A 16802-nucleotide genomic window follows, 5' to 3' on the forward strand; every position below is an offset into this window, starting at 1 on the left:
GTGTCGTCTGCAAACTTACTGAGGGAGCTATTTTGGATTAAGTTTATGCTACATTTTAAAAGTTATTAATGAAAAAAACCCAGTATTTTTATTATAGTGACCCTTATTGAAAGCAGAAAGATATTTCACTTAGTTTCTGCAGCCACCTTCTTCTCCCTCACACCCTACCTCCCTGCAAATTGTTGCGACACACGTAAGAAACATCCTGAAATATTTGCTTACAGCTGATTCAGTCAGGGGTTCTCCTTTTAGCTTCCAATTGCCATGGACACCTTCCTCAGAAATTTCAATATCAAAACGGGCAGTCTCTGTCTCAATCACCTCCACACTGTATAGTGGACGTATAATCTCAATATCCCGGTCTAGAGGGAAAAAAAAAAAAAGTGATTGATTCCCTTAATCCCTAACAGACCCCAAAAGATCTCTACTACAGAGCAGCCCAGTAAAATAACCATACCTTCAATATTGAGTTTAGCAGAGGTTTGATCAGTACCACAGTCACAAGTGTACTGTCCAATGTCTTTCTTCAAAGCTTTCTTGAGGATAAGGATTCTCTTTTTACCATCAGCCTTAATAACAACATTCTTTGATGGAGTTATTGGTTTGCCATCCTTCATCCATTTCACTGGGGCATCTGCTTTGCTGATTTCACATTGTAAGATTACTTCATCTTTCTCTACAGCAGTGTAATCCTGCAGCTTCCCAGTGAAGTAAGGGTCTCCCTCTGCAAGCAAAAGTTAAGATATGTTTCAGTCTGAAGTTTTAGTCTTTCAAAAAGGACAATTAGTTCTTACCATAAAATACATTTCTTGTTTATGTCCTGCAAGAAGGATTAAATATAGTTCTTATAAATATTACATGGTTCTGGTTCTGTTGCAAAAAGAGAAAACAACAAATATCTAAGAAATAATTTAGCATATTACTAATACTACTGACAACATGGCTTTGGTGCTCTAGGAGTTTCAGAACACCATTTAAGTATCTAACATTTCATTTTGCAACAGTTACATGAAATTTTAAAGTTATTTTAATTATCCTTTGTGAATGGGGAAATGGAGACCCAAAAAAGACAAACAAATTGTAAAATTGTCAAAAATCACAATGTAGATTTAGGCCAAACCAAAAAAGCCCCACCAAAGCAAACCAAAACCAACACCAAGACTTCCTGATCACCATTTTTCATTAATAAGACTCTTCTGATAATACACATAATGAAAATTCTTTTGGGTATTCTTACCAAGAACAGTGAGTTTAGCTTCTGAGGATTTGTCCATAGCTTCCACTCTAATCTGAGAAGTATCATCAATAGTAAGATCTTTGATTGTGAGTGTATGGTATTTGCCATCATCTGTCATTGAAACCACTTTGCTGGTATGTAATCGCTGGTCATTCTTGAACCAGACAACAGGGATATTTTCATGGGAGAGTTCCACAGTGAACACTGCAGTTTCTCGCTCCTTTTTTGTGACATCCTTGAGAGGAGTAATGAATTTCAGGCGGATACCTATAACAATATAACATTTCATTAATAATAATGTTATCAATAAAAACTATTCAAGGACTATCGTGCAAATCTTTTCTAGAAAGGCAAAGTCAGACAGACCTTCAATAATTAGCTTGGCACTTGTGTTCTTATCCTCAGCTTCAAACATGTATTTAGCTTCATCCTCAAACGCAACAGATTTAATAATTAGAGCATGCTTTGTTCCATCTGAAATAATTTCAAATCTTTCATCAGGAACGATCTCTTGTGTTCCTTTCAACCAGCGGAAAGTCTTGGGTTCTCTGGACACTTCACATTCAAACTTGGCTTCATCCTTCTCAAAGACCTTCACATCGCTTAGTGGAGTGATAAAGATGAGAGGCAATTCTGAAATCAAAGAAGAACACTTTCAGTTCAGTGATAGGTTCATATAGACCTTTCTGCTGCTAGATTTGTTCTAATGCCCCGGGATACATGTGGAAATGTTGGCAGGGTGCAGACTGTACCTTTCACTTTCAGATTAGCAGCACTTTTAGCATTAGCAGCTTGGAAAGACACTTCTCCAGTCATATCAAGTTTGCAGTTATGAAGGACAAGAGTATGCTTCTTCCCATCTTCAATGATTTCACAGTCCTGGTAATAAAGAAACACCCCCCCCCCAAATATGAATATTCTAAGAAACCACTCAGAAGACATTATTATTAAATATGCTTTTTCTAGTGTAAATTATGGTCTGAAAATAAAGAAGAAGCCTTACAGGTGAAGGTGTTAAGGTTTCTCCATTTAGCTTCCATATAGGATGGACATCAGGCTCAGAAATTTCAATTTCAAAACGTGCTGTTTCACCAACAAATACTTCCACTCCATACAGTGGGCGCTCCACTTTAATTAAGCGAGCTAAAATCAAAAAACCCAAAAGTTCACATCTGTTTACTCACTCGTTCTATACCATAGAAATGTAATACTGGAAAGGATCTCGACTCTCTCCCTATCCCTTCTTTAGGGCATTCAAATGCTATCACTGATAAATGTTTATCTAACCTCTTGTTAAAAAGTTGCAAGTTTGTGCAGTCTACAACCCCCTTCTATAATATGTCTGAAAGTTTAGTTATTATTAGTAAAAGTATTTTTCCTCATAATTAACCCAGATATCTGTTACAGTGAATTAAACTAACTGCTTTTTTTCCTGACTGTAAATGGACATAGAGAATAATTGATCACCACTGTCTTTACAACAACCATTTATATATCTTAAGATATATTGTCTCTTGTAAATACTCTTAATAATTGTAAATCTAGGTATTTCAGCTATTTATCATAACAACATGTTTTCTAAAGGTACAATTTTTGGTGTTGTACTCTAGCGAGTGTCTGTCTGTCTACACATTTTACAAAGGTTTCAGTACTTTCCCTTAGCCAAGGCATGATAACTTACGCTCAACGCTGACATTAGCACTTGTCTTGTCGGTTCCACAGTCACACTCATAAACACCCTTATCACTCTCTGAAGCCTTCTTGATCTTCAGGATACGGCGCAAGCCATCTGTTTTTATGGAAATTCTGTTGGAAGCTACTAGTTCTTCACCATCTTTGTACCATTTTACTGGCACATCTTTGCTAAGTTCACACTCCAGAGTAATATCATCTTTCTCCACAGCACTGTAGTCTTGTAATTTCACAGTGAAATATGGATCGGCCTCTACAAAAGGCATAGTGGATATGAAATGATAAATTAATAATGAAAATTTACTAAAACATCAATATTTTGTCACTTTCTACTTATACAAATTGTTTATACATATTATATAACATATTTTAAATTATTTATGTAATCACCTAAGACTTTGAGGTTTGCTTGTGTGTTCAAGTCCTTGACTACGGCCTTTATTTCAGAGATGTCATCAAGTGTTACTTCTCTTATTTCTAGTTTATGAACTTTGCCTTCTGAAGTAATAAAAACTGTTCTGCTTGTGTGGAGTCTCTTGTCATTTTTGTACCATTTCACTGGCATGTCTTCATGAGAAAGCTCAAACTGAAAGTGAGCTGTTTCCCCTTCTTTCACTGTTTGATCTTGTAGAGGTGAGATGAACTTCAGTCTCACACCTGTAATGTAGACACATAAATACCATCAGAAAAAGGCTAATGTGGTTCTAAAAGATACATTCTTTATCCATTATTTATTGTTTTGTTCATAAGAAGATACTTGCCTTCCACAAACAGTCTTGCTGTGCTCTTCTTGCCATCAACTTCAGCAGTGTATTCTCCTTCATCATCAAACTGAGAATCATTGATTATAAGAATATGCTTCTTTCCATCTGCAATGATGTCAAATTTTTCTCCAATCTTGAGTATATCAGTACCCTTAGACCATATAACATTGGCTTCTCTGGTAAGGACACATTCAAACCTTGCTTGGCGCCTCTCAGGGACAGTAACATCTTTTAGGGGCACAGCAAAGTCCAGCTCAATTTCTGGAAGCAAAACAGAACACATCATTTGTAACGTGCTCCATGTGAACTCTGTTTAAGTTGATTTCATACTCCATGCTGCATCATACCTTTCACTGTCAGGATAGCTGTAGTAACTGCATTAAGTGCCTGGTAAAGAACTTCACCGGCTTGCTCTAACTTGACTTTGTGCAAGGTTAGGAAGCGTTTTCCTCCTTCAGCTTTGATTTCACATGTCTGGAGAGATGACAGATTTTGGTAAATACAATGCCAACGCCTTACTACTAGGTATTTTTAGTAAAGCAATTCTATAAATATTTTATACACAGTAAAGAGTCAGCTAGAAAGATTGGAATTGTTTTTCAAGGTAAGTTAACAGTTTTACTCAATAATAAAAAAAAGGAGTACATTTCTTCAGTGTTCCACACTTCTTTTAAATGTCAGCATCATTCCTAGCAATGTATGCAGGATATTTTTATTATTGTCTGAATAATGTGCTGTAATCCTTTGAGAAAATGAAGGCCTTCAAAACATAGCTTTTATAGCATACAATTCTTACTTAGAGAACCAGTGTTTTTTAATCACGATAATGCTTAGCTTTTCTATGTTCTGGACTCAGTAGCAATGACACACCTGCAAAGATCTTACCATAAAGACTCAAGGGAACCTGTTCACAGCGTTTAAATGTAAATAAATTGTGTTGTAAAATTCAAGGATGCTTACAGGTGAGGGTCTCAGGATTTCTCCTTTCAGCTTCCATTCACCAGGAATATCATCCTCAGATATTTCTGTATCAAAGTTTGCTGTTTCTTTCTCGTAAACTGTAACATCCTCTAATGGCTTCAGAAGTGCAACTTCACGTTCTAGTATGCACAAATGAACACATATATAATTAGGTCAAGTTTTGATAGAGCTCTATAATAATTCAGTTTACCTTGTTTGTTTGTTTGTTTAGAGGTTTTTGAACATTGGCCTATCAGCTGATTAAATATATTACAAATAAAAGCTTCCTTACCGCCAAGGGTCAGTTTAGCTGGGTATCTGCGACCTTCAACTTCCACTGAATATTCCCCGACATCAGCAGGGCCAGCATTCTTGATTTTCAGGAAAATTTTATTTCCTTCTTTCAAGATTTCTGTCTTGTCAGTTGATTCCTCATCTCCTTTAAACCATTTGAAGTTTGGTGTATCCTTGACAATATCACAGGTGAAAATAGCTGTTCCTTTTGGTTTCACGTGCTGGTCTCTTATGGGTTTTACTAACCAGTCTCTTATCACTTCTGCATGACAAAAAGTTACATAAAAATACAGCTTAGCAGACTTTTAGTACAAATAGATGGGTCAGAAATACAAAAAAGAGAACTAACAGATTTTGTATTACAACAAGCTTTTAATAGCTGTAAAAATCTTATCTGTCCATTTATATTTTAATATTATAATAAAAAGCTTTCCTAATTTTATAACAGCCCAAATATCCTACAGAGAAAGGAGAACACGATTTTGATTGCTTACCTACTACCTTAACACAAGATGAGCATGACAGCTCAGTGTCTTCAACGGTAACAGTGTAAGTGCCAGCATCAGCATCATCTGAATCAATGATCGTGAGGGAATGTGACAAACCAATAATGCCCAGAGCAAATTTCCCAGGCTTGTCTTTGATGATCTTCCCATCCTTCCTCCAGACCACACTTCTTTCTTTGTTAAGCTCACACGTCAAGTACAGTGGCTGGCCTTTAACCACAGTGACTTCTTCTTCAAGAGTTTTCACAAACCGCACTGGGAGTTCTGTGGGAAACACAACATTTTGATTTGTCTCATTTATATACAGAAGGTGTGATGCAGAAATGCCTTACATCTTAAATCAATATGTGTAGTGATTCACGGAAACAAAAGGATGCATCTACCAACCACTGTAAACTCGCAAAGTACCATACTTACTTTGGTATAAAAAAAGTAAGCATATATTACTTCTAGCTTGAGAAGTAGCTAGCCTTTAAATTATTGACAAACTTGAAACAGGGAATACCTTCAACAATGAGTTTGGCTGTAGAGGTCTTCTCTTTGTTCCCCAGTCGTAATACACAAGTATATTCACCAGCATCTGACAGCTGGACATCAATAATATGCAGCTTCCTATCTTTGCCATCAGCAATAAACTTGTGTTTTGGGCTCTCTCGGATGTTACTTCCATCTTTCATCCAGCTGGTAATCGCAGTGGATGGTGAAATAAGGACTTCAAAGATTGCAGAAGACCCAACAGATTCAGCTTCTGTTAGCACTATATCTTTCATCTCCTTGACAAACTTCAGGGGTACAGCCTTGAGTTGGTAAGTGAATGGAGGCTCTTCAGGAGGTTTTTCGCCACCACTGCCTGGCCTGAGTTTCCTTCTTTCCGCATCTGCTGGTGAAGGTGTCTTCTTGGCTGTAATTCAGATTCAGAAATTAATAAACTAATCCTGATTTATTGCTTTTGCTTGTTGGTATTGACTTGTAGTATCCTACCTTTGACTGGACTGATACCCTTTGGAGTTTCTTCTTTTGGTGGCTTGGCCTCTGAAGTAGAACAGCAATATTATTAGGAATGTAGTTAAATAAACATACATACTAAAATTAAGAAAAACATTTATTTTACAAATCAGATTTTCTCTTCTATATACACATAGAAAGGGAGGATGATATAAACGTATGTATATATTTATACAACTTACACTGTCTGTATCTCAATGGTAAGTTCAATATTTTGAAGCATGGGAAAGACACATATTCAGTATTGGGGACTGAAAGGCAGCTTAGGAGCCCCTAGTTCCTCAATTTATTTTCCTGCCCATTATTTTGTATAATTCTGCCATTTCCTGACACTTTGCTCACAAATAGGCCCTTGATCAATACCCACCTGTCAATCAAAATAGGTTAAGTACGTATTACAAATTATATGGTTTTTTTTTAAAAAAGCACACACTTTTATTAATGAAGACAACAGAAATATAAGTTGTATAAATTAAATACATGTTTCAGGACAATGTGATACTCTCACAAGTGAGGGATGTTCTGTTAGTTGCCCAACTTGTGATGAATTATCTCAGACTTCTGAAAATATTTCCCATGCTATGCTGCTTCTCGTCATCATTTTGTGAAAGGAAATATAAAAGATACTTCTAATGGGAGAATGATATGAATGAAATGCAGGACAGATTTTATTGCAGTGGATGGAAAAATGAATACTAGAAAAAATACATGAGTTTTTCTGAGAAGATAATGGCACACAACATGATTTATGCAGTCTTATAAAAGTGTAAGACTAAGACAATGAACAATGAGCACACGGATGTATGTACAGACAGGTAAGACAAACATGTCAAGAGTGGCTGAATGCCAATACAGCCAGCTGACAGACTAGATGGAAATGTGAACGTTGTTAAAGAACAAAAACAAACATCACAATGGCAAATGGTATTCTCCTGAAGCAAATAGTACAAGCACTTCGTAGAAGAATTTGGCAGCAGTCTTCCTCACCTCGCTTTGCATGAGACTTTGCAGGAACATCCAGAACTTCACGTGATTCTCCAAGTGCATCCAAATTCCTGTTCTCAGTCGAAAGTCTACTGGCCTGCTCAATCATGTGAGCAGGTTCTGATTTCCGGTATTCTTTTTCTCCTTCTGCTTTCTTGGGAGTTATTATCTTACCTATGCTTGAGGAGTAACTAACTTCTCCATTTGCAGGGATTCCTTTGCTTGATGGTATTTTGTCTGAAAGCTTTCCCTTCTCTTTTTTCATGGTAACAGATGTGCTTTTTCCAATGCCATATTTAGCTGATGTTTTTTCATCTGAGGTACCTTCTGTCACTGGAACTTCTTTTCCCGAAAGCTTCACTTCTTCCACAGTCAAAGAAGATTTCTTTTCTTCAGTTTTATCTTTGCTGCTTTTGAGAGCTGGAGTTTCTTTACATTCATCCTGAATGGTATGAACTTCTTGAAATTGTTTTTTATCTTGACTCCCTGGTGGCTGAATAGGAACTTCCTTTACTGACTCAGATCTGTCAACTATTTCACCTTTGGCTCTGTTTTCATGTTCTCCTATGGAAACTTCACCTTCCATTCCTTCTCCTGTAATCACTGTATCAAATTCTGCTTTTTCCACAGGCAGCTTTTCAAGGGCATTTGACTGTCTAACTTTGTCTTTTTTTAACTGGGTGCTGAAGGTAGTTTTCTCTTCCTTCTCTGGTATAATCTTTTTGCCTGTTTTTTTATCACTTAGGAGTGCTTTCTCAGTCAACAATTGTCCTGAACTCTCCTCATAATGAACTTCTCCTTCTTCTGCAGAATATTTTTCTCTTGCTTTCCTTTCCACTACTTCTGGCTTAAGTACAGATGGTTTAAAGATTATGTAAGCTTTTTCTCTGGGAACCTCCTCATCTTCAACATCTTTTCTCAGTGCTGGTTTAGTCTCCTCAGACAGATCTAAGGAATGTAGTTCTGCTAATGTAAAGTCCAGATTCTCATCTTTTTCATCATCTTGAGTAATTTCTATTTTTTTTTCTTCTTTATTAAGAATCTTAGCTGTAGCAATGTCAGCTACTGTGGTACCAGATTTCTTCATCCATTGAGTTTTATTTTGTATGCCATGCTCCTTCATGGATTCTCCAAGAGGAACTTCAGATTTCTCTAGAGTAAAACCTCCTCTCTCTTCTTCACTTCTAAGCAGAAGAGTTTCAGCTATTCCTGCCTCTGTGATATCCTTTACAAATGAAGTTTTATCCTTAATGGGAAATTCTTCAGGTTGCAAACTCATTTTTGATTTTCTCTCTTTTCGTAGAAGTCTTTTCTGGTCCCTGGGCTCATATGGGTCTCTAGGTATATGTTTAGGTACATAAGTTGACTCAATTTCCTCTTCTTTTTCATGCACAGGAATCTTTCCTTCATGAAGAATACTAAACTTGTCAGAGACTTTCTCTACAGCACCTTCCCTATGAACAACCAATTTAACTTTATCCCCCTTTTCTTCCCCAGAATCTCTTTCCACATGCTCAGGTGCTATAGAAATCAATTTCAGTTCCTCATCAGGTAGTGGTTGTTCATCCTTTGCATAAGTAATGTGATCTATTGCAACTTCTATTTTCTCACCTGTAAGGGTAGTCTTTCTTGAAACTATAGGTGTCATTTCTGGCTCTTCTTCAGGAGCCAGGACAAAATATTTAAGAGCCACTTTCTCCTGCTCATCTCTGACTGGCTTCAGTATTCCATCAGCTGTTTCCAGTGGGATTTTAAACTCAAGTGGCTCTACTGTCTGAATGTCCAGAACTGGCTCCTTAGGACTTACTCTTTCTTTTTCATGCAAGCGTTTCTCAACCAAAATCTTCTTTAACACAATTGACTCGAGCTTTTCTTCTTCCACTGGGGGCATTTTACCTCTATGCTTTAGTAGAGATGGTGCATCAGGCTTTTCTGCAGCTACAAAGGTTTCACAGGTAATTTAAAGAGTTAAAATCCATAAGAATAAGCATCAGGAACAATATATTTTAAGACAAAATTTCCAGCTATACCTGAAATAAAATGAACATAGAAAACTTTTTCTCCACACAACAGAAAACTTACAACACAATCACAAAACAAAAGAAAGATAACAATGGCACGCACAAACAGTACAGAAGACCTAAATAAACCACTGTTATGGTACAGAGCATTATGCCACTAGTTTGCCAATTTAAATCCAATCCAGGTTAAAAGTAGCAGAAAACGACAGCTTTCTAAGGCCTATCTGGCCACCTATATAAAATGGGTTAGTTATGCCACTGCAGGTCTGGCTACATCACGAAATCAATGGCCAAGAGGCATTCACGATTAGGCTTCTCAAGTGCCCAAGATCTGAGCTCTACTGTAACATGAGGCCCTTTGAACGAAGGGCGAGCAGCATGTGCATGAGCTCTACCGATAGACCTCTGAAGCTCAAAGTGCTTCAGAGGAATTGGACTCTTCATAGTTCTTTTTTCAGCAGCGTATGATCCCGGAGTCCTAAGCATATCAAATGAAAGTAGCAATACTCTAGTTCTTCAACACCACTGCCACTTTTGCTCAGGACTCAATAACTTAAAATTAAAAGCAGAAAACCAAACAACATAAGAGTTGTTTAGAAACACTGCTATACAGAAAATACAAGATGCAGTTCACAAGACATACATCAAGGAATCAACAGAATACACAAATTTCATAGTAGGACAATAAATAAAGGCACACATATCACTATCCAGAAACAAGAGCACAGATTCATCTCTATGGTATATCAGAGACACTTGTATTTTAGATTAGGTGACAGTACCTAGAATAACAAGATCCTTGAATAGGACCTCAAATCTTCCTGTAATGGATGAATTATATGATTGTACATCTCTTCGTTCTCTTTATCCTGAAGGTATTTAGATATCTCAGAGAGAAAAACCCTATAAATAGCACAGAATAAACATAAATACCTGCTTTCTTTCCAACCACTGGGACTGTCACTGGAGTAGTAACAGCTGGTGCTGGTTCTGCTGCTGGTTTTGGAGATTTTAGAGCTGTAGGAAAAAAAAACAGCAGTTCTTATATATTTGTTTTAATAAATAATTTCAAGCATGATGTTCTTTAAAATGTTCTGTAGATTGTATGAAAGTTTCAGTCTTAGTAATGCTAAAGGCATTTGTTTAATGTCCTTTTAGCCAGAAATCTCTGAATGGAAAATACTAAACTCACAAGAAAGGCTGCACCGGTATACATGACTAAAGAATTCTTACCTACTGCAGGTTTAGGTTCAGGCCCAGGAAGTGGGATAGTTTCTTGCTTAGGTTCTGGCATTTCAAACACAACAATTACAAATAGGTTAATTTACATTTTTTGTAATCCCGTTGAATGTTAAAGTTAGAAGCAACAATACAGAGAGTGTTAATCGAAGACAGAATTTATTGGTTTATATTTAGCAAGAAAGCAAGAAATTAACTTGAGATGAACTCTTGTAAAGCAAGATAAATGGAAAAAAGATGAATTTTTCAAGCACTGAAGAATTAAAGACAACAAGAAATCCTGAAGAATGCAAAGTGGTTAATCATGACACTAAAGTCGTGGACAGACTGGATGATACTAATGCATTAGGTTAATATAGCATGATATTCAGCAATGAATATGATTTAGTTGCTGCAATAAGGAAAAAGAGCACCATACGTCTGTACCTTTTGGCAGTTCAGGCACATGTTTCTCCTCTTTTTTTATGACAGGTATCTCAGTTTTCTTCTTAGGAACTTCTGGGACTTTAAAATATTATTTTTATTTTGTAAGATATATTGAAACACCTTGAATTCCCAAATACAATTATCTCCAATGTATTTAAAAGTTTTCATTCTTTTTAGACAAAAACAGTTTCAGATGTTCATAAGGTTTAGGAATATGTATTTTTAAGAGTGAGATTTGAATAAATTAGAAGCACTCATTGGACAAAAGGACAAATATTTGCAAAACTTTAACTAAAAGAATGCTTGAATTAACTGTTTTGCTGTAGTTATGTTTTTATCAGTATTATAAAATATTTGTAAAGTTCTCTTCTATACACAGTGAAGATTGAGAAGCAATCTCAAAATGCAGAATTCAGACCCAAATGTCAAATTTGGCTGTGCTTTCAGCAAAGGTTTAATTTACCCAATTAGGTTAATGCAAGCCATCTTTTAAAATCTCACTTTCATTCCTGAATTTCAGAGAATACTACTTAAAAGTGGGATTTTTTTTTTTTTTTTTTTTATTTATACTTTACCAGGTAGATTCGAATGTAATCTAGTACCTTCAGGTTTCTTAATTTTTTCTACTGGTGTAGGAACTGGTTTAACTTCTGGTTTAGGTTCTTTTTCTGGTTTAGGCTCTTCCTCTTCTGATTTCTTTTTAAGAACTTTAAAAGAAAAGGAATTTCAGTTTTTAAAGCACAGGTACCAATAAGATGGTGAACAAGACAAAAGATTAAAAATATATCAACAATCGTGAATAAACAGGAATGTAAAATATATAGTTCAATATAAATGGAAGATTTTGTATAACTATTCAAGATACTATTCCAAAAGCGTTTTAAAATTTAAAGTCATCTAGAGCAAAAAAATGCTTTTATCAAGAGCAGTCCATCTGAGAGGAAAGATGTCAAAGTTGACTGTGACAGAATAAAATTTCTTATAATATCTTATAATATATTTCTTATCATACTTAAATGATGACTTACTATACATAATTATGCATTAACAACTGCAGTTACAGATGATTTCCAGGGACAAAATGCAGGATTATGGATTAAACTCCTATTGACAGCAGTGAGAGAACAAGACTGAACCTTCAAGTGTTATATTTGGAGAGCTTAAATTTATATAATGTCTGTTTTTCATTTTACTTATTTCACTTATTTTTGTCCTGTCAGATATCAGTATTGGATATCTAATGAGACTGTCATCTGAAAAACTCAATATCTATATTTTATTATGTTGTCTGAAATTTGAAGGTCGGCTGCAAGGTACATGGGCATGAGTCATCCCGGTGTGGTATTTCAAAGAGAATTGGAATTAATGTTTCCTTTTTCTAAGCAATAATTAAGCATGAAGTGATTCAGAAGGCTCCAGACTTTACAGGAAAGGGGACTGATGTCCAATAGTACTACAGGGTTCTGTGATCTGGGCAGTACTTTTAAGAAAACTATAAAAGAGAATACAGATGCCAGATATGCAACTTTAACAACATTTACAGTGTCACTGGAAAACATTTAGCAGTCCAGAAGCTTGAAAACTGTCAACTCTAGTATAGGCTTTTCAGGGATTAAGAAAACAGAAGAGAGTTATAGGGAACCAGATTTTCAGTGTTTTGCTCTGTTTTCACCACAGATCCTTTGGATCTGACAGATTTTCAGGATATCCCCTCTTCATCCCTGCAACTATAAAGGCTTTCCCCAAGAAACAGACATAAGGTAGTACTTTCTTTGTGTAATTTTCCATACCATACACATAAAACAATGTAATTTAGGGGAATATACTGAACAACGTCAACATTCTGGGTTTTTTAAAACAGAGCCAAGTTACTATACCTCTTTTCAAAACAACTTCTTCTTTTGGTGGAGGAGTAACTTCGGGAATTACTCTACGAGGTTTCTTTACAAGTCCAGGCACTTAAAAGAATATTATTCCAGATTTTATTATGGGTTCATAACAGTAGTAAGAGCTAACCAACAGCCAACCATTCCAAACACACAATTCAAATGCTGGTCCACTACTGAATATTAAAAGCAAAGATAAAACTGCTGAGATTGAAGCCAACAGTTTTAATATTTTTTCTATATTATTTGTGTACAGTTGTTTTCTAGGCTTATGCATAAGAAGAAATTTTCATGCAAAGCAACAAAAGAGAAGTATGGTTTGACAAAACTATAAAGGTTATGTATTCAAAGAGAGTTATCATAGTAAAATTTTTGTCACCTTTTCCTCTTTCATTACAGGCTTATGTTACATATCTATTCATCTGAACTATCTATGATGTTCATAAGGATCTAGTTAGTTTAATTTCTAAATTTGGAACAGCATTAAGAAGAGATGTTCACTGCTTAGCTGCTTAGCTTGTCTTAAGTTCCAGTACGTACAAAAATATAAGGAAGTATTGTAAAGTGGCTTGCTCAATACATTATTAATTTCCATCTCTGGAAAGTGTCCTCTCACAAAAATAAGTTACATTTCAGACTAATAAACTAAGTATGTTTGAACAATGCTATATATATTTAAACAGTATAGTATTTTTTATTTCTCCCTAAGCAGAGAATCAAAGTGAGTATCTACACAAATGACAAAACTCATAAAAACTCTCTCACTCTTCTGTGATTCTGTCTCTTGCATCTCATGAATTGCATGATGGGAGATTAAAGTGGACATAAATATAACATGAACATATACATCCAAGACAGGAGTCCACTACTGAGCATAATCTAACATAGACAGCTTTTTGATATTTCTGAGCAAATTAAAGAAGAAGAAGACATTGAGAACTACAACTTTGGGCTCATGAAAGGCTTGATTTAAGAAAGATTATTATATTAGCTAGGTACCTTTAGCAGGTGGGGGTTCCAATTTCGGAGGCTCACCAGGTTTTGCAGTCACAACTTTCCTCCTTGATTCAGGAGCTTTAAAGAAAATTATTTGAATTTTACTACACACATCATTAGATTCAAAAAAGAAAAGAATTTTCTAAAAAATCCAAACAGCTGGTTAATACTATTGACATAATAGAAAGACAAGAGCTACAAAGCTAAGATTCTGGCTGATTAACTGTTTAGAGGTCATCAGATGATCTGTAGGAAGCACAGTTGATCTGAAACCCATGTTCATACAGTAACACCAGCAAATTATTGCTGGGGATTCTTTTCATTTGTAAGAACATGTTAAAGATAGAAGAATTATGTTAAGGATAGAAGAATGTTAACTTGTTAAGATTTTTTTTAATAAATTGATTTTTTCTGTAAATATTGAAAAGAACCCATGTAAACTGACTTGGCATAACAGTGGTAAAAAATCACAAGGGATTGAGCATTAGTAAGGCGCACCATTAGAGCAATAGTAAATGAGAAAAGAAAAAAAAAAAAGATCCAAAGTGATATGTTTAAAAGCATGCCTTTCAAGATTCATCAGTATAATTTAAAAGGATTCTATATTTGAGTTCCCACTGTTTATTGTGGCTTTAGATTATTATACCTTTAAGAAGTTCTTTTGCCAATTTAATATCTTCTGTTGGTGGAGTAGGTGGTCGTGGTTTTCGCTTTTCAGGGATCTTCTTTTCAGGTTCCGGCGCTTTAAATAACATTAGGTAGATTTAATATAAATTTACTACCACAGTAGTTATGTGAAAAGTAGTGTACAAATGTAAAGACGGTCATTTTCCATTTTCAATGAAGCCAGTGAAAAAAATCTCATTAAATTAAAAGGGAGTATGAAAGAGCCTTAGGCTCTTTGCTTTGTGGCATTGTACATTGCTTTGTAGCATGCACACAATACAAATATCCAAGCTGACTTAAAAAAGCATGTTAATAACATGAGAACAAAGATGGGAAACCAAATGATGGGAAGACTCTTGTTGACAGGAAACAAAGTGAAAACATTTAAAGAATCTGTATGTTCTACTTAGAATTAAGAGATCAGAACTCATTTCAAAAACATAATAACAGAGGAAGAATTACGCAGAGACCTACAACATACAGGTACATGTGCAAAGAACGACAGAGCAAGAAAAAAACTGCAGTAATGAAAGAAAGGTGTCTGGCAGCCTCTAGGTAGGTACTTTGTATACCTTCAACAGGTAAAGCTTCTTCTACTTCTGCAACTGGAATTTCTTCTGCTTCTTCAGGCTCAATCTCCTTTACGATTTCATATTCTTTAAAGAATATTGACAACTGGTGTAAGTTTCCAATGGTAAGATCGTTTCACATGAACAATTATGTAGCTATCACTAAAAAGAAAACTACTCCAATAGACACAGACAAATACACATTAGGATAAGTAATCACTCAGTATCTGTTACCTTTGCAGTTAATGCATGCTTTTGAAAAACTACTCTCTTTCTATGTAAGAATGAATCAGGGTTGTGTGAAGGATAGTATTTTTTATGCGTACAGTATAAACTAAACATTAAATCTGTGGATGAGTCATTGTAACTGGAAAGAATAAAAACTTCAGTGCTCTCAATTCATTTAAGATTATAACAGCAACATAAATACTAGGTTTTAAGAGACTCAAATTTAGCGGGAATTGATTATCTTAACAAGAGAAACTTTGTAAGGAATATCCTGTGTAGGAGCATATATCACTTGAAAATATTTAATTTTGAAAGTGATATTTTACTTCCAAATATGAAAATATAATAGTAGATACAAGAAACATAGAGTGGTATAATCTAAAATATGAAGTTAATAATTTACAAACATTACAATAGGAAAAAAAGGACAACTTCTATTTTAAAGCTTATGTTTGGAAGAGCAGGACAAAGGATTGTCCTTACATTAATAGCTATGGTGACATATACCTTCACTTCGTAGTGGTTCAGGTATTTTAGGAACGACAACGTGTATTTTCTCCTCTGGGACAGGTTTCTTGGGCACCTCAGGCACTTTAAAAAATATTAGTTCCTTTTATTTGCATGTATATAAATGTGCATATGAAACATAAGAAAGACAAAGACACCTAGCAGCACACAGAAAATCAAAGTGAGTAACAGCGCCCATAACCATGAAAGACTGTTTGTGCTCCAAACAGTCTTTCCCAAGGTAGTTTACATACAACTGACATATTTCATAGACTCAGTTATGAACAAAGAAAAGAGAGAAGAACAGAAAACATTTCTTCTCAGGAGATGCCTCCTGGCAATATATACCTTTTATTGGAGGAGGCTCTGGTTTTTTAAACTCTGGCTTTTTAAGTGTTGTAATAGGCACTTTCTCTTCTGGCACAGTTCTCTCTGGCAGTTCAGGTGCTTTAAAGATATTAGTAAAATTTCATTTTTGTGAACATTAAGATAGATACATGCAATAGTGAAAAGTGCAACGACTAAAAAGAGTAAGGCATTCAAAATATTAAGAATAAAATTTTAAGTGAAGATTATTCACTCAGATACCTAAGCTCTGCATACATGAGTGAAACAAGGGAAAAAATATTCAGAGAATAGAGAAAAGGAGAGGGTCAGTCACAGATGTATGTACCTTTAACTAAAGGAACTTTATGTTTTTTAAGGACCGGCACAGGCTCTGGTATTTTTGGCACAGCCTCAGACTCTGGTTTCTTGGGCACAGCCACAGGTTTCTTTGCTACAGCCACAGGTGTCTTTGGCACAGCCACAGGTTTCTTTGGC

At 35.4% G+C, this 16802-nt stretch overlaps 2 protein-coding genes across 2 annotated transcripts; both read right to left on the reverse strand.

Moving 5' to 3' along the window:
- Positions 1 to 222: 222 nt before the first annotated feature.
- On the reverse strand, positions 223 to 16427 carry LOC104072331 (titin-like; the record flags this gene model as incomplete). The annotated part of the gene is made up of 25 exons (XM_009576896.1): positions 223 to 362; positions 458 to 724; positions 1238 to 1504; positions 1604 to 1870; positions 1990 to 2116; positions 2241 to 2380; positions 2919 to 3182; positions 3320 to 3586; positions 3691 to 3954; positions 4041 to 4167; positions 4654 to 4793; positions 4946 to 5209; positions 5442 to 5717; positions 5959 to 6354; positions 6435 to 6485; positions 10397 to 10480; positions 10697 to 10750; positions 11129 to 11206; positions 11731 to 11827; positions 13001 to 13086; positions 14014 to 14088; positions 14657 to 14752; positions 15249 to 15332; positions 15981 to 16064; positions 16329 to 16427. Coding segments are annotated over 25 exons (4094 nt in total), but the record flags the coding sequence as incomplete, so codon positions are not given.
- LOC104076136 lies at positions 7348 to 9333 on the reverse strand. Its single transcript, XM_009576895.1, has one exon. It carries the CDS (start codon positions 9331 to 9333, stop codon positions 7348 to 7350), a length of 1986 nt encoding a protein of 661 aa, XP_009575190.1.
- Positions 16428 to 16802: the final 375 nt, after the last annotated feature.

The sequence above is a fragment of the Fulmarus glacialis genome, unplaced genomic scaffold (assembly GCF_000690835.1).
Source record: "Fulmarus glacialis isolate BGI_N327 unplaced genomic scaffold, ASM69083v1 scaffold51554, whole genome shotgun sequence".
Taxonomy (NCBI): Eukaryota; Metazoa; Chordata; class Aves; order Procellariiformes; family Procellariidae; genus Fulmarus; species Fulmarus glacialis.